This window comes from Mytilus edulis, chromosome 1 (genome assembly GCF_963676685.1).
Source record: "Mytilus edulis chromosome 1, xbMytEdul2.2, whole genome shotgun sequence".
Lineage (NCBI taxonomy): Eukaryota > Metazoa > Mollusca > Bivalvia > Mytilida > Mytilidae > Mytilus > Mytilus edulis.
In genome coordinates, this window is record NC_092344.1 from 114,858,597 (window position 1) to 114,880,694 (window position 22,098).

At 31.6% G+C, this 22,098-nt stretch overlaps 2 protein-coding genes across 24 annotated transcripts in view; one reads left to right on the forward strand and one right to left on the reverse strand.

Moving 5' to 3' along the window:
* The window catches only part of LOC139500969 (uncharacterized), a 159,224-nt gene extending 147,386 nt beyond the window's left edge, over positions 1-11,838 (forward strand). For all 16 annotated transcript variants that reach the window (XM_071289946.1, XM_071289938.1, XM_071289915.1 and 13 more), the window contains 8 exons: positions 592-709; positions 1,902-1,958; positions 3,698-3,879; positions 4,958-4,993; positions 5,301-5,333; positions 9,015-9,053; positions 9,910-10,045; positions 10,661-11,838. In XM_071289946.1, coding sequence (XP_071146047.1) covers positions 592-709; positions 1,902-1,958; positions 3,698-3,879; positions 4,958-4,993; positions 5,301-5,333; positions 9,015-9,053; positions 9,910-10,045; positions 10,661-10,920 — 861 coding nt within the window. In that variant the 3' untranslated portion in view covers positions 10,921-11,838. The remainder of the gene's footprint in view (positions 1-591; positions 710-1,901; positions 1,959-3,697; positions 3,880-4,957; positions 4,994-5,300; positions 5,334-9,014; positions 9,054-9,909; positions 10,046-10,660) is intronic.
* Positions 11,839-16,701: 4,863 nt separating this feature from the next.
* LOC139501056 (nuclear factor 1 X-type-like) overlaps positions 16,702-22,098 on the reverse strand; it is a 39,840-nt gene continuing 34,443 nt past the window's right edge. For all 8 annotated transcript variants that reach the window (XM_071290033.1, XM_071290058.1, XM_071290025.1 and 5 more), the window contains 2 exons: positions 21,629-21,860; positions 16,702-21,047 (listed from right to left, as the gene is read on the reverse strand). In XM_071290033.1, the coding sequence (XP_071146134.1) occupies positions 20,893-21,047; positions 21,629-21,860 (387 nt within the window). In that variant the 3' untranslated portion in view covers positions 16,702-20,892. The remainder of the gene's footprint in view (positions 21,048-21,628; positions 21,861-22,098) is intronic.

The following is a 22,098-nucleotide window of genomic DNA, read 5'->3' on the forward strand; positions in this document are numbered from 1 at the left end:
AACTTAGTACACATGTTCCCTTTTGGTTGATCTTTTTACTTTTAAGGCCAAATTAGATTTTTTACCCAATTTCACGGTCCATTAAACATGAAAAATGATAATGCGAGTGGGGCATCCATGTACTTTGGACACATTCTTGTTTATGTATATTTCTTTACATCAGTTGACAAACTTTAAGTCACTTCCAGTTTTATTGACAGTGAAATGTCATCAAAAACTATTTATACCGAAATGTTTTTGAAATATATACTTTTCACTTTTTATTTAACCTTTGGGATTTTTTTTCCTCTTCTTTTTTGCATGATGTTCCCTATTCTGACATGGTCCATTATATTACAAAGGCTCATTAGTGCTGAACACTCTGTAAATTGTTTCAGTAAAATTCTAAACAACATTTGGTTTACAACTGCAGACCCATATTAATAGAATAAACATAAAAATGAAAAGATGTTGTTATGATTGACAATACGACAACTTCTGCTGAGTTAAAATTAAGTGGTAGGAAGCAATAAAAGACTGTCACTGATTAATTTAGAATAAATTCATATAACTTCACACTTACTTTGATGTGTTATTATTACTTTTTTACAGTTTGGAGATTCCCAGAAGTTAAGATTAGTGAGGATTCTTCGTAGTACTGTTATGGTCAGAGTTGGAGGAGGATGGGTGGCACTGGATGAGTTCCTTGTTAAGAATGATCCTTGTAGAGGTAGGTCTCACAAAATTATTTTAAGTCAAAGGTTCATGGGGTTTAACATACTAAGTCACATATTAATATTGATGGGTAAGGGTAATAATGATCATGCAGAAAGTTTTAACACATTTATCATTAATATTCAAGATGTAAATTAAATCTACACAAATTCAGTGAAAGCTCATACAACACTTATAACCTCAGTGCTAATGGTAGATTTCAGAAGATGCTTTATATTTAAAAAAAAATATTCAGCTTAATATTTATATAAAAACTAGCAGTAATATGCAAGTCATTTATATTCTCCTGCAAATCTATATCTTCATTTCATGAATGCCATTATTCTTATTTCTGTAAATCATGCTATATAAAAAGTGCTGTACATCATTTTGTTTGGCTGAGTACACATGTATTGCACCCCTTGTATAGACAATATATATGATATGTTTATATTCTAAACACAGACCTTAGTGAACACTTTGAGTCTTGTCCAGTTTGTAAGTAGATACAATGTTCCCAACGGCCAAGTTGTTTAGTTTTTCACCTCAGTTCTTTTCATTTTTTATGGTGGAAGTCACAATATATATTGAATTTTTATTTGCATGCTATAGTGATAATTGTCCAAGGAGTTCATACTGCACATAGCACATAACTGAAATATTGCATGTCAATCATTTTGCACTCAAGTATAAAATACATGAGACATCAAATAAAACAATGAATTTTAAAAGTATATTTTCACTTAAAATTACTGAAATAAGATTAAGATTCCTAGCTTCTCATCAGAGTATTTTTGATAATTGGGCTTGGGATTCTAATGTGAGGTAAAAACTCAGAAAATAAGGAAAACATCTGGAAATCAAAATAATATTTGTTTGGCTCAAAAATAATCAGGGCAATGGGAAAGTGTTTTGGTCCTTGAGTATCATTTTTGTATAGAAAGAAATCATAAGAATCTTGGGCAAATTGTACTCTTCATTTTAACTCTCTAATATAATTTTAAAACCATTAATCTCATGTATGTTATCATGTCTATGTAAGATTTTGTTCAGTAAAGTTTTCACACCATTATATATCATCATAGTTCTATATTATCCGTCATAGCAGTATGAATCCTTGACATTATACATAAATTTCCTCCGATGTTGAGGGAAATCATTTATTTTGCTTTGTATTCTTCAATGTTGCTTCTTTTTCTTTCCAAAAGTGGGACTGCGGAGACGAATCCGTTTCAAAGTTGCAGTAGTAAACCCAGAGGACCTCAGTATGTCTGGCATCATGTTTTATATTAATGTTGTCTTGCCAGAGTTATTTCCCTTTATTTGTTGTGGACTATTGTTGGTATTTTACAATTTGCTTTTGCGCTGGAATGGTTATTTGCTTCCTATGCTAGTAATAAATTTTAATTCATTAAAGTTTACTAAGTTTATATTTTCATTCTTGAATGGTTATGCCGTTTTAGTAGTTTTAGTGAAAGCTTATTATTGTGAGAAGGACATTTTGATATTATAGTGGGAAGGAGATTTTAATATACAAATCTTAATCATTTAATGCATTAATTAAGCACTTTTAACAAAGTAGAAACAATGGGTTAAATTGCTTAAATGGGTTTAAAGAAACATAGGAATGAGAGACAAATAGGATTTGAATGTTATTTTGCATGACATTAGCTCAGTAAGATTAATCCTCTTTGATTGCTGTGATTTACAAGGTGATGAACCATGTATGACACCTAGTTCTCAATGATACGAAACCAAGGATTGATGGACATAATTTATATACAATTTCCCTTTCAGCTTTGAATTGATGTTGTTCCAGACTAACATTGTATACTAGAAATCCTGATAACAGTTATATTCTGAAATATGTTGTTTGTATTTTTCAAACTGATTACTTTGCCATGTTGACTTACTAAAATGTTGACTAACTGATGTGTTGCCTGACTATGTTGAAAAACTGAAGTATTGTCTGACTAGTTGAAATACTACTATTTTGCATGACTGTTGTTTGTATTTAAACAAATTACCTTCCCACATTGACTAACTTATATAATTCCTGACTATGTTGACTTATTGATATGTTGCCTGACTATGTTGACTCATTGATATGTTGCCTGACTATGTTGACTTATTGATATGTTGCCTGCCTTTGTTCACATATTGAAATGTTGCCTGACTATGTTGACTTATTGATATGTTGCCTGACTATGTTGACTTATTGATATGTTGCCTGACTATGTTGACTTATTGATATGTTGCCTGACTCTGATGACTTATTGATATGTTGACTTATTGATATATTGCCTGAATTTATAAACTTACTGATATGCTGCCTGACTATGTTGACCTTTTAATATGTTGTTTGACCATGTTGACTAAGTGGTATGTTGCCTGACCATATTAAGTTACTAATTTGTTGCCTGATGTACATAACTGGTATATTGCTTGACCTTGTTGATCAAACATTTTGCCTGAATGTGTTGACTTACTGATATATTGCCTGACTGTTGACTTAATGATATTGCCTGGCGATGTTGACTAACTAATATGTTGCCTGACTATGTTGACTTACTGATATATAATATTGCCGGACTATTTTGACATACTTATAAATCGCCTTACCATGTTGACATACAAATGTATTGTCTTGTCATATTGACTTACTTATATATTCTGTACTTTGTTTAAATAGTTATAAATTTCCTGACCATGTTACCTGATGATATGTTTCCAAACTAAGATCACCAGTCTTGTTATAGAATGTACTATTTTTACAAGCCCTTTATTAGAATGATTGGAGTTTATTATATATAAACAAGTTATAAGTTTTAGATATGAGAATATATTTAAATTGATTGAAAGTTAGAATTTTATTTATTTAAATGAATCCAAAAATGGAAGTTATCTTTACAGCTGTAAGAAAAATGAAATTACTGTGATTGAATTTACTGATACAAATTTAACCTAAAATATAAGATTGAAATGATGATTATTATTTTTACAGCTAAAGGGAGAACAAACATTGAGTTGAGAGAACAATTTATCCTTGCCCAAGGTGTCAGTCAATCTATGACAGGATTTACAGCTAAAAGTCCCAGTGGCAGTTCTTATTCCGGTAGTTCTACACATTCTGCTGGAACATGGAGCACAAGATCACCAAGTTCTGCTACGGGACCCATTACTAAGGTGAGTTTATATGTCTGCATCAGAATTGGTTTATTTATTGTTACAGTTAATCTGTTACTGGAACTGCTATCAAGGCGGGTAAAGATACAATACTTTGGTGAAAATTTTAACTTGGCAAATTTTTACATACTGGTTGAGATCTCATAAATGTGTTTAACCCCGCCGCAATTTTGCGCCTGTCCCAAATCAGAAAGCCTCTGGCCTTTGTTAGTCTTGTATAATTTTTAATTTTAGTTTCTTGTGTATAATAATTTTGAGTTTAGTATAATGTCCATTATCACTGAACTAGACTACATATTTTTTAAGTGGCCAGCTGAAGGACATCTCCGGGTGTGGGAGTTTCTCGCTACATTGAAGACCCATTGTTGGCAATTGGCTGTTGTCTACTCTATGGTTGGGTTGTTGTCGCTTTGACACATTCCCCATTTTATGGTGTATTCTGTTAAAATATTGGGAATTCTCCACCAAGTTCTGTTACAGGTGCGATTACTTCATTTATTGTAATAGGTGACTTACCGTATTGCGTTGAAAAATGATCAGCACCTTCCAAACATTTTATCAAAAGGTAACATTTAAAGGCAGTAAGGGTTGTACAGCTACAATTTCAAATGAAAATTTTAACTTTAAAAGTTGGCTACACATTCTGTTGGATCATAGGGAACTTAATCACCAAGTACTGCCACAAGATCCATTAAAAAGGTAAGTCTAGGTAGAAGTCTTAGAGACAGTTTCTAACTCCTGTACATCAACATATTCTGTTGGATCACAAACTTTTACAACATATCCTTTAAATAACAGTTAAGAAAGTTATACACCGTGTAAGTCTAATTTTAAGTTTTACTGATTGTTTGATATTTGTATAGTAAAACCTGCAAACAGGTGCTTTAAGAACATGCTATACATTCAAAATAAATTGGTAAATAATTACTATTAGCATGAACAGAATCAAATATATTTTGAATTTGTGGGATCCCTAAATTATGTAGAAAAACTAATCTAAATGGAGTATAGCTTATATTGGTATCTTGTACACTGAAATTTTTTTTCATGATTATTCAATTTATGTTAATGCAATCAGAGGCATAGGAAAAGGAATTCCCTTGCTGTTCCCAGGGTAAGGTTACAATAGACATTCCTATTATATATTTTAATCACAGCAAGATCATTTTAATAGGCTGTCAGTTTATTCTATTTTATGCATTAAAACGAACAGCAAATTATTTCAGGTGACCTCATATTTGCTTATACTAAATAGTTTTATTATAAAGGTTCAACTTGAAATGTTTTCAGATATTACAACAAAATAAATTTTATAGTTCATTGTAATACTTGAAATTTGACAAAAGTAGAAATAAGATTCTAATGAAGACTAATTTAAAGTTTAATACTAATGTTCATTTCCAACATTTAAATTAATGCAGCCAAGGACTAGGAGAGCTCTGTCCGTACCTAGTGTAAGTAGTCTATTTGTTTGGGTGATATATACATAGGAGGATAAAAAAGATAAACATCTATAAACATGTTATTAAAGTTTGCTTACATTACACATTGCAATCTGTTCATGCTAGGATGCTATAACTTCTTACAATGGATTCAAAGGGAAACCTTGTGAAGTGGTAGGGACAGTGGGAAACCTTGTGAAGTGGTAGGGACAGTGGGAAGCCTTGTGAAGTGGTAGGGACAGTGGGAAACCTTGGGAAGTGGTAGGGACAGTGGGAAACCTTGTGAAGTGGTAGGGACAGTGGGAAACCTTGTGAAGTGGTAGGGACAGTGGGAAACCTTGTGAAGTGGTAGGGACAGTGGGAAACCTTGTGAAGTGGTAGGGATAGTGGGAAATTTGTTCATAAAATATCAAGCATTCAAAACATTTTCATATAAAGCTAAAACAAACTAAAGTTGACTTTTAAACAAACTTTACTTATCTACTCTATTAATAAATCTCTACTTTCCCTTTCCTTATCCCTCACCCAGAGCAACACACATTGTAACTTCAAGTTTAATGTTCCAAGATTTCTGTATGTAAATTGTCCTGACAACACCTGTCTGGCAGGCAAATCAGGTTAAAGAGCATTTAAAAAAAGCAGTGTTATGTCACATTGGTACTTAATTAAATTTATTGGCAACCCTGCATAATAAGGTATCTTTTGGCAACCCTGCATAATAAGGTATCATTGGCAACCCTGCATACTAAGGTATCTTTGGCAACCCTGCATAATAAGGTATCTTTTGGCAACCCTGCATAATAAGGTATCTTTTGGCAACCCTGCATAATAAGGTATCTTTGGCAACCCTGCATAATAAGGTATCTTTTGGCAACCCTGCATAATAAGGTATCTTTGGCAACCCTGCATAATAAGGTATCTTTGGCAACCCTGCGTAATAAGATATCTTTGGCAACCCTGCATAATAAGGTATCTTTGGCAACCCTGCATAATAAGGTATCTTTGGCAACCTTGCATAATAAGGTATCTTTGGCAACCCTGCATAATAAGGTATCTTTGGCAACCCTGCATAATAAGGTATCTTTGGCAACCCTGCATAACACGGTATCTTTGGCAACCCTGCATAATAAGGTATCTTTGGCAACCTTGCATAATAAGGTATTATGGCAACCTTGCATAATAAGGTATCTTTGGCAACCTTGCATAATAAGGTATCTTTGGCAACCTTGCATAATAAGGTATCTTTGGCAACCCTGCATAATAAGGTCCGAGTACACAGTTATCGTCCTTTGATTTTCGTTGTTCACGAATATAGTCCTTAATGTGGACAGTGTGTTACTTGCCAATTTTTGTTATACCCCTTCCAAATTTAATTCTCCATGTTTTATGCCTCATATAGCAAGTTGGGGGGTGAAATGACACTGTAAAAAAATTTGGGTCATAAATATTTAGGTAAAGTAGTGATTAGGTCCAGCTGAAAAAGGTCAAAATTTAGCACTTCGGAAGCTGTCAAAAGATTTCAAGACCCCCTTAACACAAAATTGTCCATATTTTGAGTTAGAGCTGATGAAGTTTTCTATAATTTTGATATAATTTGTCCCAAAAGTAGTACAACACACTGTAAAAATGTTATTGAGAAAGCGCAGGTGGGATTTTTTTAATTTACATTTATTGTCTAAAAGAAATGCACTACGAAATAACTGTGTACTCGGACCTAAGAGGTGAAATCAGGAAATATAGAATCTGTACTTTGGCAACTTCCCTGAATGATTTGATGGTGTCAATTTGTCAAATAGCATAAAACTAAAGGATTTAAACTTTTATTTGATAGAATTTCTGCAAAAATGACCAATTTTGGCATTATATGGTCAAAATAAGCATTTCATAGCTTTTTCAATTTTGATGCATAAGTGGCATTTTGACTTTCTATCTGACATGTTTTCATGTGTCAATTTTTGTGTTTCTATGATTTAATCCAGTTGTATTACTCATTTGTGAACTCTGAATTTACAGAAAAGAAGATTATCTCAGACAATATGAGCAAAGTGTGTTGTATAAATGACCCTCATCTAACGCCCTGTTTGGATCAAGTTAAATGTGAGGAGCATGGTACATAAAAGTTGAAGTCCATAATAAAGACCTCACTAAATTTGTATAAAAAGCACTTAACAATGTCTTTTGTACCTGTTTCATTTCACATAATATCTTTCTTTACCTCTGTAGGATACCATGTGGTTCAAATATAAGCCTGTTGAGACTAAAATTGCATGCAAGTATTTCACTAAAAAGTGAAAAATCTTTGTATCAGACCATACTGTCTGCTCAAAAAGTTGAATGTAAGAGGATTTTTGTGCTCAGATTCATTGTATCATGTCACCTGAGTATAGAAATGATAGAAAAGACACAATTTTTTATTTCCTAAAGCTTCAATATGCATTTTTAAATGTAAATATGTGCTACGGCCTAAATTGACCCTAAATTATTTTTAGTCATACTTGGCCTAAGACCCTTTTAAACTAATATGATATGTTATTTGTAAGTTTTCTTTCAATTTAAAGTACATTAAGTACATATGTAAGGATCATTTATAATCAAAAAGCTTCACAAATTTAAAATTGCTGGAAAATATTACATCTTCATGTAAGGCTCCCCTTCATTGGAAAACCTCCATTTTTAGGCACAGGCTCATATAAATTTGACTTTTGAAAAATTATGCTAAGTCTGATATATAAAATGAGTACTCTTTTGCTTTAAATACATGATGTATTATATATTAAGACATTGTAAAAGTATTTTTTTGCAATATTTTAATTTTAAAAGCCCCAAATGTTGATAGTTGAAATTTCTCAATTTTAACGTCCAAATTTAACACGTAAAGTTGAATATAGAATTAATCATAGTGTCTATAATATATATCCTATTGCTATGAAACTTTGTAAGCAGTCTTATAATATATTAGGCTTGTGTCATACCAAGTTTTATAAAGATTGGTCAACTTTTTCTATCCTATTAGGTCCGAGTACACAGTTATCGTCCTTTGATTTTCGTTGTTCACGAATATAGTCCTTAATGTGGACAGTGTGTTACTTGCCAATTTTTGTTATACCCCTTCCAAATTTAATTCTCCATGTTTTATGCCTCATATAGCAAGTTGGGGGGTGAAATGACACTGTAAAAAAATTTGGGTCATAAATATTTAGGTAAAGTAGTGATTAGGTCCAGCTGAAAAAGGTCAAAATTTAGCACTTCGGAAGCTGTCAAAAGATTTCAAGACCCCCTTAACACAAAATTGTCCATATTTTGAGTTAGAGCTGATGAAGTTTTCTATAATTTTGATATAATTTGTCCCAAAAGTAGTACAACACACTGTAAAAATGTTATTGAGAAAGCGCAGGTGGGATTTTTTTAATTTACATTTATTGTCTAAAAGAAATGCACTACGAAATAACTGTGTACTCGGACCATAAGGTATATTTGACAACCCTGCATAATAAGGTATCTGTGGCAACCCTGCATACTAAGGTATCCACTTCAGGAGTTTCTACCAAAAGTAAACACATTTTAAAGTCCCTTATAAAGATAAATATTACAATTTAACTTAATAAAATGTATTCTAAGGATAAAAAAGAAATTCTAAACTCATTTAACATGTTTAAAGTTTAATTATTATTTCCAACATTTGAATTAATGCAGCAGAGGACAAAGAGAGCTCTCTCTGTACCTAGTATACATGTAAGTAAACATAGATTTGGTTCACATACAATATTTAAGGATGATTGACACACAAACATCAGTAGACATGTTGTTATAGTTTGCATACATGATGTCATCTTTTGTAAAATTTAATTTGGTAAACCAGAGTTTGGTCTCAATTATCAATATGTGTTCATATGTGTATAGACTTGTTACATGTAAGAGGTGTATGTTAGCATACCTATATGCTTTATCTAAATGTGGTCTTGATCTCTGTTTTTATGCCCCACCTACGATAGTAGAGTCCCTCCGTCTGTCTGTGCGTCCGTCCGTCCCACTTCAGGTTAAAGTTTTTGTCAAGGTAGTTTTTGATGAAGCTGAAGTCCAATCAACTTGAAACTAAGTACACATGTTCCTAATGATATGATCTTTCTAATTTTACAGCCAAATTAAACTTTTGACCCCAATTTCACGGTCCACTGAACATAGAAGATGAAAGTGCGAGTTTCAGGTTAAAGTTTTTGGTCAAGGTAGTTTTTGATGAAATTGAAGTCCAATCAACTTGAAACTTAGTACACATATTCCCTATAGTATAATCTTGCTAATTTTAATGCTAAATTACATTTTTACCCAATTTTACAGTCCATGGAACATGGAAAATGATAGTGCGAGTGGGGCATCCGTGTACTTTGGACACATTCTTGTTATAGTTATATTTTAATAGGTTAATAATTTCTATGTTGTGGCCTAATAATAAAATTAAACCACTGATTATCAGGACTAGTAATTACTATTTAAACATGATGGCACTTATCATTCAAAAATATTTTACATCACACTTGTTTTTCAATTTTTTCTTTGAAAGAAATGAAGATTCTTAAATTTATATCTACAGATACGAGAGAAAACCCAGTACCCAACACCATGGCGACAACGGATGAAAAACAGCCCTGATGTTGAAGTACGACAGATTATGTCTGGTGATAGAATGAGTAAACCTAAAGTCAGCAGAGATATCATGAAAAGTCCAGGTCAGTATGGGCTTACAAATCTGTAAAAAAAAATTGGATATTTAAGCAGGTGGCTTTGACTTTAAGAAAATAAATATGGAATATGTTTTAATTTGTTAAAGTGGTCTACTTTTTTAAAGTGGCGTATTCTGGGGAGGGGAGGGAATCATGATTTCCAGAAATCTTTTCTTTTCGGTATAAGTATGATATATTTACATGAATTCATGACATTAATACCATTGTTCCAGACTTCAGTGTTTTTTCATCTAATTACAGAAATCAGGTTAAGATGATCTTTTTTATTGGACTTTTTTTTAACAAAAGCAATTTTGACTCATTTAGGAAAATCAATATATAGTCATTTATCCTGTAATTTCATATGGAGGCTAATTGAAGATTTTGTAACATCAAGAAATACAAAAATAAGCCTGAATTAGGTTTTCATCCACTTTAATAAATAAACTGTTGGTTTATATTAGGTGAGCTGATACTTTAATATCTGATAATTTGTAAGAGATTTTCTTTCTCTAGGAAAAAAAATCTTCATTAAGGGTATTTCTTTTCTCAAGTACTCAGAATAAGATATGACGGTTACAAAAACATCAAGAAATTGTATATGTTTGTTTTTTTTTCCAGCAACCCCTGTAAGTCGTAGCTCGAGTAGAGCCAGTACAAGTAGTCGACCACCAAGTCGTGCAGACAGTGAGGCATCAGAAGCCAGTGAACCAGAAATCTTTACAACAGTGCAACAAGAGACAAAAAATCAAGGTGGTCGTAACACCACAACGATGACATACCAAACACATGTGATACAAACACGGAGAACTTCAACACCTACATCAGCCTCAAAAAAAGTATCAAAAATACCAAAACCATCGCCAGCACGGAAAAAATAATTCATTATTCATATAGGATATATATTTAATTTTGCTGCTTTAGTTCTTGTAAAAGGCAGATTATCTTGGCTGTAATTATGAAATTATCTTACCATGTTACACGTGAAACTTGCAAAAAAAGTTGAAAATCATATAGAAACATTGCTACTATGTTACATGTTAAACCTGCAAAAAAAGATGGAAATAATATGGGAACATTGCTACCATGTTATATATGAAACCTGCAAAAAAAGATGGAAATAGTTATATTATGGGAACAGTGCTAGGTTATTTAAATATCAAGCTTGTGATATTAAGCATTTAGATCATATTCCATTGCTGTCATTAATTATATCTTCATAATGTGATACTAAATTCCATATTTTTGTTATATGTATATAGTTATTTATACACAGATCAAAGCTTTATAATTGTATATACTAGAGTAAACAATTTTTCTATCCTGTTTGATGTGGAAGTAAGAATGCATGTTATTAGATAATTGTTTTTGAGATTGTTGAAATGATTGGTTACTGTTTGGTAAAGTCTTGTTTTTGATTGGTGTATATTTGATAAAGGGAGAAACTATTAAATTGGTGCTGCTGCTGTTGTTATTAGATATGAAATCATTTCTCCCTTTATCCAATTTACATGTCAATGATGCAAAATTGAGTACTTCAAATTATTTCTTCTTTTGCTAAGTAGCAGAAAAGATTATTAATCAGTTGACATTATATATGTATTTTGTAATTTAGCAACAAATTTTTACGATATGTCCTTGACATATCTGAAGTGCTATCATTCCTATGTATGTTGTATGAATGGTTACCATGACTACAGGGTGTGATTTTTTTTAGTATGTATATATTTATCTATATATATGTACTGCCTTGCTATATGTAAGCAAGTAAAAGCGACACAATAAAAGAATCTCACATATTTGTTAAGTATTTGTTACAATGCCAACAGAGTTAAAACTAGCTTAAAACACAGTCTAAACTAAAAACCGTTAAGAATTGAAAGGATAAATTACCCTAGTCTTGTAAAAAGTACAATTTGCCCTAGTCTACTAAGAAGTGCGGTTTAAAATATCACCCTAGTCTACTAAGAAGTACATGAATGATGATGTTCCTTAGCTTCTTTTTTACGAATAATAATTTTGTGTTATATATTGATACACCATTTCCAAATGTATTCCATTAAAATTTTCTCTCACCTGGCCAAAATAGGTAGTGCCAACATTTTCCATCAAAAATTCAATTGAACCTATCTTACACTTTCAGTAAAAGTACATTATATAAAGATGGTTAATTACTTAATAAAAATTAATGTTTTCTGCTCAATTTCCAGCCTATCAGAGTAGTTTAATTTTATTTATTTATATCAATAAAGGAATTATATGGGCTATATGTTAAAGAGACAACAACCCAATAACCAAACAAAGTAAAATCACAAAAAAAACTGAACTTGAAGGAAAATTCAAAACAGAAAGTTTGTATTAAATCAAAATCAAAAGATCAAACACATCAAACGAATGGACAACAACTTTCATATTCCTGACTTCAGACTTCTGATATTTGTCTATACAATGTCATGCTTTGAGTCTGCTTGTGTCTATAAAAGTTGTGAATAATTTTAATCTCCGTACTAAGATATAACTACTAATAACAAGGTTCTTGACTTGGGACAGTCAGTTGAGTCTAAGGGCTCAACTAGTTTTTAAGATCTCAACTGTCCTATTTTGGTCTGGTTGCTGTTTGATGATTCAAATGAAAGGTGGGGAAAGCTTGACACCTAATTTGCGAAATAAACTACTGATTTCAACCCATTTTTCTAAAATTGTGCACCTGCTATTATGGTACTTTTTGAGGAACTTAGCCATTTCTTCAGCCAAAATGTCAAAAGATAGTCACATTTTGTTTTATTAATCCAGATCTTTGGAACTTTAAAAAAAGATGAGATAAAATACAATAACAACCATTCCAGGAAAATCCCTTTACTGCCTTCAACAATCAACAAAACCTGTACAACATTGTAACCTATAAAAGGCCCTAAAATGACAAATTTATAAAGCAAGAAGACTAACTACATAGCAATAAACAAAACAAAAAAACTAAAACAAATATGGTCGACAACAGCAGAAGACAACCACTGAATTACACTGACTTAGGACAGGCACATACAGAATGTGACAGGGTTAAAGTTTTATGCTGGGAACAAACCATCCACCCAATCATGGACAGTGGTGTAATTGTACAACATCAGAACTAACTATAACAAAAGTTTGTCCATGAAATTGGGGTCAAAACTCAAATTGACATTAAAATTAGAAAGATCATAAAGAACCTGTACAAAGTTTCAAGTTGATTGGACTTCAACTTCATCAAAACTACCTTGATCAAAAACTTTAACCTGAAGTGGGACAGATGAACAAAGGGTGCACAGACCCAAAAACATCTTGCCTCTCGTAAAGTGCCTAACTCATCATATCGATAACAAAGAACACAAAAAAGTGACAAAAACACAAAAGACACCCAAGAGTACTCTCAGTTACTGAAAGCTAGTTCAAGGCTTGGTAGGTTTCTTGTAAACTTTTAAGCAAAAGGTCAACAGTAATTGGTGTATGTAACGATTGTAAAGTGCAAATGTCTGTTTGGCATGGCTTATCTGACTGTGACCTTATTTTCAAGGATCGTTGATTATGTTAAATTTATGTGATACTTGTAGTAAAAATTTATCTTTAGGACTATCAATATGAAATACTGTATTGGTTTTTATTAATGTAGGAAGACAGAGTCCGCTGATAGAACCACCAGAAAAACAGACTGCCATCTAAAAGCACAATAGTGCTGAAAGTGGCGTTAATACCCTAATCAATCAATCATTTCCTTTAAAAAAAACAAGAATGTGTCCAAAGTACACGGATGCCCCCCTTGCTCTATCATTTTCCATGTTCAGTGGACCATAAAATTGAGGTAAAACTTTAATTTGACATTCAAATTAGAAAGACCATATCATGGGCAACATGTGTACCAAGTTTCAAGTTGATTGGACTTCACCTTCATCAAAAACTACCTTGACCAAAAACTTTAACCTGAAACAGGACGGACGGACGAACAAACGAACGGAGGCACAGACCAGAAAACATGATGCCCCTCTACTATCCTAGGTGGGGCATAAAAAAAATTAACCCTGAAAATCTGGTGCTTGTTTTTGGTTGATAAATGTATGATGTCTTAACACATCATTCAACTGGACATTTCATGATAAGGCTGCAGACAGATGTACACTTATTGTCTCCAAACACGTCAAGTGTTAGTATATGCTGTCAAAATTACTGCAAATATTCAATTTATGTGCATTTAAAGTTTATGTCCTTTTACAGTAATACCTGTTGTATTGTGCTCAAGTGACTTATTTCCAGTGTATTTCTTAGCTTCATAGCATTAACATCCTTGGTCTTACTTCATTCATATGATAATGAGCGGTATCTGGATGCTACATAGAGCCATTAGTGAAATAAATCTGTGTAGGTTGATACCCTTCAACCTGCAGTGGTCTTTGCTTGTTATTAAGCCATGTGTTGTCATCAATATTGACAACAAACCAATTCTTGAACTTATATAATGGGTCATGTCATTGCATTTCTAATTGGAACTACAACTATACAAAGACAGCACTGCATTGGAATATCAAATATTATTGGCCTATTATTACTTTCTCATCCTGTACAATTAAACTAATCATAAACTTGGCATATAAACTTTTACAAAAATTTTGGTCTTAACACCATAACATTCTGTATTAATGTATTTGATATACAGGTCCTATAATTTGACTGCCTTGTTGATGATATTTACAAATAGGGATGAAGGTCATGTTAACCTTTAGGACAATTTATGAAAATTCAGAGTTACATTCAATTATATAGAACTGAAGCAATTACTCATATTAAGTTTTTCGTTGAGCCTGAGACTTCCATCACAGAAAGCTAGACATAGGGATAGTGATCTGGCGGTGTTAACAAACTTCTCAAAGGCTTTTAAATTTCAGAAGGTAGAAGACCTGGATCCTCCATACTTTATATAAAAGTTTTTGTGGTACAGTCCATACAGCTGTAGGTCTACTATATTTGGTGTATGAAATGATTGTAAGGTGTGCCTGTCCAACTTGCAGGTGTCGTCTGACCTTGGCCTCAGTTCCATGGTTCAGTGGTTAAAGCAATTTTTTTCTTATACTGTATGCAAAAAGTCAACCATATTTCATGTATGGAAATATTTTAAGATGTTTGTCAGTCAGGCATGTTTTATTTGACCTTCCCTCATTTTTATGATTCATTGCTCTGTGTTAAAATTTTTGTTTTTATACCCCCGCTTTAAAAAAGGGGGGGTATACTGTTTTACCTCTGTCTGTCAGTCCGTCCGTCCGTCCGTCCATCAGTCCGTCAGTCCGTCAGTCAGTCCGTCCCATGAAACTTTCGTCACATTTTTCTCAGGAACTACACATCCACCCTTTCTGTAATTTGGTATCAACATTTATATATGTCAGCCATACCGTGTGATGCGTTTTCAGATTCATCACTTGACAACTTCCTGTTTACCGAACACTTGTCTGATTTTAAACATGATAGCCAAGTTGAAAATTTTCGTCACATTTTTCTCAGGAACTACAATACAAGGATTTCTGAAATTTGGTTTCAGGATTTATATAAGTCAGCTATACCGTGTGATGCGTTTTCAGATTCATCACTCGACAATTTCCTGTTTACCGAACACTTGTATGATTTTACACATGATAGCCAAGTTGAAAATTTTCGTCACATTTTTCTCAGGAACTACAATACAAGGATTTCTGAAATTTGGTTTCAGGATTTATATAAGTCAGCTATACCGTGTGATGCGTTTTCAGATTCATCACTAGACTACTTCCTGTTTACCGAACACTTGTATGATTTTACACATGATAACCAAATTAAAAATTTTCGTCACATTTTTCTCAGGAACTACAATACAAGGATTTCTGAAATTTGGTTTCAGGATTTTTATAAGTCAGCTATACTGTGTGATGCGTTTTCAGATTCATCACTCGACAACTTCCTGTTAACCGAACACTTGCATATTTTTACACTATTAATATTATCCACTTGCGGCGGGGGTATCATCAGTGAGCAGTAGCTCGCAGTTTCACTTGTTTGGTCTGTTTTTTTCATACTATAAGCAAAAGGTCAACTTTGGTATATGGAATGATTGTATATGGCTGTCTGGTTTTCCTAGTTAAATTTGTTTCTTAGATACTATATGCAATAAATCAAAAGCATGTAATGATTGTAAGGAGTACATATCTGTCTGACAGGGTTCATCTGACCCTGGCATTATTTTCATGGTTCGTTGATCAATCTTAAGTTTTCCCGATAAAATTTGTTTCTTTGATACATGTGCAACATGTCAACTATATTTGAAGCGTATATGGTGTATGGAATAACACAATATTAATGGTTAGAAAAGAAAGTGAGACATTTCAGCATGTGCAGTCTTGTTTTATAAAAGAATGTATTTTATAGCATTACAAAGCATCTGTATGTTGTGAATCCAAATATTCAAGTGCTTTATCATCATATCCTGTGCATTTAGAACACATAGTTATTGCTTTACACTTCAATAACAATGGACATCACCACTTTGTTTTTCTTTTTTAATTGGATTTTTTCCAACTTGGAACAGGATGACTGGTGGTGTTTCTCAACATGAAATTATTGACCAGATGACAAAAGAATCCAGGGTATATTAACAACAACTACAAATGTATATAAAAACCAGATGTTTATTTGCTAAAATATAAATGGATACAGTCTGTATGCCACTTTACTACACCACTGTGTAGATTTCGAAACTTTATCAGGGTGCAAGTTTCCATATTAATGTAGTAACCAATGGTAACCAAGTTAGATAACTCTGTCAACGATTAATAACAATCAGTATTTCATTACCTCTATTTGTTAAAATGAATTATGCATCAAAGAGATTCAATTATGGAATATAAATGATAAAAAAATTAGGACACAAGAATAATCCAAGTATTTAAAAGATTGTTTAACTGTTTCTTTAATAAATTTGTTCTATTTTAGATCCATCTCCTTACTAAATTTCTAAGTAATAAGGCACACTGTATGTACAACTTCAATTTGCTTGCATATTATGTATTTAATTTCAAACTCCTATTTTAACCCAATATACTTTTATTTTTGTGATTTAAGAAACAAAATAATCTAATCATGCATCTTTCATGCAATAGAGGTTTGACATATTAACAGAAAACTTGGGATGAAAGTCTATACGTCTTAATATTATATACCCTGACAAAAAATCACTCATTAAAATACATGTTATTTTTGTATCATTTTTTTAAAATATACAAAAACACTAAATCAAATGTTTAACAGTATAAAAACATAACAACAGACCCCATTCTGTATAAATGTGATCACAGATCATAGACACTTTAAAGTGTCCAAAACCTTGACATCAGTCAAGGTTCCACCCCCATCTCATGTACGTCTCACACTCGAAAAATAATAAATTAAAGCATATGTATACAAACTTATTTACACTGTTTATGATAGCTACACTATACAGTAACACCAGCTAATGGAAACAAAATATACAAAACAACATGATATAACAAGCATAACAACATGGTTTTCATGCAAAGGTTAAACTGGCTGTAACCAAGTTCTAGGTTTGATCCCAAGTTATTCTTTTGGCTAAGAAATTTGGCATTTATATTTCTAGGCCCTGTTCAATTAGAAGCAATTATCAGCATTTCTTTAGAAAGCATTAGAGTATTTGAATAAGAATGAACTGGCCTGTAGTTATTATTTAAATCTGAATTACTTTTTCATAAATTAAATGTTTTGGGGTCTATAAAATATCTGGTTGACCTTTCTGGTCGTATAAAAACTACTTCTATAATCTGTCTTTCTATCTATACCAAGGTTCAATGTTTCAGAATAATATAGCCTGAAGATCTGTACAATCATAGCATAATGAAAGGACACTGACATTTCATATGCCTATAATCTTTGTAGAATAGAAACAGCACGAACTATGTAAAAATCTCAAATAGCATTGGACTTGAAACATAATGGAAGGGTAACAAACTATCCGAGAATACAACAAATTCTGTTATTTTCAATGTTTGTAAACACATCTACTCCAGAAAAAACAAATTTCTACCTAAGAAAACACTGCTAAATAAAATTTCTAAAAATGATAATTATATTTAAGCTATGTAATACACAACAATTCCACACTGAAATTTGATATGAAAACTAATCTGCCAAGAAATGAGGATTTCCAACAATTTCATAAACACTTTTTGATACTTAAAAGTATATTAACAGAATGTGGTTTTCTTTTTTTTTCTTTTTGTCATTTCATGAATATTATTTAAAGATTCTATGTTACGAAAACACATCTAGTTTTTATTTTTGATTATTTCAAGAATATTTGGAAGATTCTACCAATTAGAGTATGTATATTAAAAAAAAAAATCTGTCTTATTCTGTTCTTCACATAAAATATTTTCCAGTTTTCCCAGTAAATCTTTGCACAAAAATAAAATTTCCTAATTAAAATATTTTAAAAGTTTGGCGTTAACCCAGATATAGAGAATAAATAAAAAATAGCAACGTATTAACAACTAGTCTAACATAATATCTACTTCTTTGTTAAAATGCAAATTAACAATGGCAAGAAATTTAACAAAGATTTAGACACTAATAATAACAAAATAATAAATAAAAACAAAAATTTACAATGTAGATATACAAATGTGGATTTCATACACGATGTGGCTAATCTATAAATAAATAATAAAATTAATATAAAAAAATACAAACATGATTGAAAGTAACAAAATGCCATTTGTTGTACTATTTACACGAGTATTAACACACACAGCAAACTACCAGCACTACACGGTCTTATTCCAACAGTTGCATGATCTTTGATTTGTTCATTGAAAGCCCTTTGCGATTTAATAATTTACATATATATACATGAAATATATTGCTTAAAAATCACTACAAAATTGTGATGAAATTTTAGCAATATGATCTTCAAAGATGAGATTTTATATATTTGGTGACATGATAAACATATTCATTAAAACAAGTTGTAACAATTCAACAATGTACAAACTTTCATATACAAAGTGCATATTATTTTAATTATGTGCATACAGTGAGGTAGATATGATATAAATTGAAGGAAAGATAAAACTATCAAAATTTTCATTTCTTAAACAAAACAATATCACAACAATGGTTCTACATTCTACTGCAAGATCATTTTCTTCATTTATGGTACATCAATTTTCCTTAAATACAGACATTATAGAATATTTTTCATACCCTGAATTAATTTTGACAGAGAAAGCTGTATTATGAAGTTTATTCTGGATAAATAGTTTGTTTTAGACTGGGTATAATTATTTTTATTTTAATCTGACCAATATATATTGTCTTTAGAATTATAAAACATAACAGTTTAAGATTTAAAATTTAGCAGTCAAAAATAGATGCCAAGTAATATTTTTCTACAATTTTCAATTATTTCAAGGTGAAGAGTTATTAAATAATTAACAAAATTCTAAATATATTATATTAATCATTGTGTATTGTAATATTGCATCGAATAAAGAATAAAAATCTTAAGACATGTGATATCTTCCCAAACGTGGTGAAACATTCCGTGGGCTGCGTTCTATGGTATAAATGATCTCTGGAATAGTTTAGTTTTGCTCCCTCCAAATTCTTTGCTAGACATAAAAAAACACCCACTTATAATCAAAGCTAACATTAAAGGGGTTAAATAAGAGGCAAGGTATTCAATTTTTCATCAATACAAAGGCACATGTTTGTTTTCTTGCATACAATAATTGTTTATCAGACACTAGCATTCCATTTCTATTGGAGAAAGCAAGACGATAATATTCAACACTATGTTCATGTACTATCACTGTAAGAACATTTTTTGACATAATACTGTTGATTAGTTTTGTTCACTCAGTTAACTATTATTCAGTTGCCATATTGAGGTTCCACTATTTAAATTGCATCTACTTCAACAGAAAAAGGGACAGAAAAGAGATTTTATAAAAACTAATACAACACCGGGTTAGAACAGCCTCATAGGATTAACATGATATATCTAATTATTGTTACACAAAACAGGAAGACAATTTATTCAGCAGTTTGACAAACAAATTTCAATAAAACCACCAATTATATGAACTTAAAAAGTCTTACTCAAAGAAATTCATTTTGTAAAACATTCAAACAAATTAGTTTTCAAATATCAAATTCTATATTTTAAGATATTGCTTTCTGAAATAACATGTAATTTAGAGGACCTTTAATAATTTATAAGTTATCTACCAAATATTTCCTATGTTTATGCTCAACATTTTGAAAGTTACAAAAAAAATTTACAAGTTTATGCTTGAAACCACAACAAACATGATATAATGTGTGTGATAAATTTATCTAATTGATCGCTAATCATTTTTAATTAATTTGAACTAATTTTTTATAATTTTTTTATTTCCTGATCTTTTGAAGAAAAAAACTCTATATAATATGAAAAAGAAAATAAATAGAATATTATAATATTAAATACAGAATATATATTACAGATCACAGTTATAGGGGGTAGCACTTTGGACTAGTAATGTTCACACAAAAAAATGACGACTAGTTTTAACAATCACTAACACTTACAATGTTGCATAGTAATTTTAACAATGGATATAGATATATATATATTTGGCTGTTAATATCACTGTAGTAATACTAAACACAAATCTGTAAAGCTTTCAAATGCCAGGACAAACAACCAGCATATGTACAGGTCCCCTGGGAACAAGGTGGGTGTGTCATGTCCCCAAGGGAGGCACACTATTATATCACAGCTCAGCACCCTCAGATTACTAATGTCAAGTTGGTTGTGGAGTCGGTTTTGAGGGTTCTTGTGGACTTGGTGGACCTGGTGTGGAGTGGTGTGTGTGAGAACCTGTGGATGGTCCACTGTTGGTACTTGAACCCGATGCTTCTAAACCATCACTGTTATGCGAGTTGTTATAATATCTCTCTGAAATATAAAGCAAACAGAAACATAATGAACTTGTTTTACATTTGATAATTTTATAGCTTTGCTCATTATTGAAAACCAAATAGTGACCTATAATGCTAATGTCTACCTTATTTGATCTATGTAAGAAAGTTGACTTATTGGTAATTATACCACATCTTATATGTCAATACCCTAATTTGGCATATGTTTTTGTTTAAAGTTCTGATCATAATGAATATATGTTCAAAGTTTCAAGGTTGATGAGTTCACAAACTACATTCAGAAGTATCTTATTGAACTTTGCTGCAATACAATTTGGGAAATCATTCAACTTAAGAAAGTATCTTCCTCTGACATGCCAAGTTCTGATTCCTCATCTTAGTTTGTTTATAATTTTTATTATCTTTTGTGGTTTAATCAGCTTGTCAACATTTTAATTACATTTATTCAAAATGTTTTAGACTCCAGCAATCATTGCATAAACTTTTAAAATGCACATCTCAGGCAGTAAAATTGGTACCATCAATGTTATCAACTGTTTCAAATTTACTGAATTTACATATGCCTGTTACATACCCTTTGTTTAAGATTGTACATACCTTCATTGAGTAAATGTTCCTCTGAGTTGACTCCATAGAAATTGGATAACATTCCATAATCCATGTTCTCATCAAGTGATATAAAAGGGTTTGTCCATCTGGGGATGGGCGTCGACCGGGGAGTTGTCCTAGGTGTAGCAACTGGTGAGGCTAATAAGCTGAGTGTTGTTGGACTTATTACTCCACTTATGGCATTCATATTGACAGGACTTATACTGGGGTATGAGAACATCTGAAATTAGTGATAACATACATGTATTTTAACTACTTACTGATCTGTTACATAGACTCAACTTAATCAAGAATATTTATGACCAATATTATGAAATGTAAAATGTATAAACTTGAATTGAATAAAATTCCATCATATACTATTTTTCAGTGATGAATAAATGTTGCAATGACTCAAAAATTTAATTTTGTTCATCCCTTTGCAGAAATTTTTTTTTTTTTTACAATAATCCAAAAAG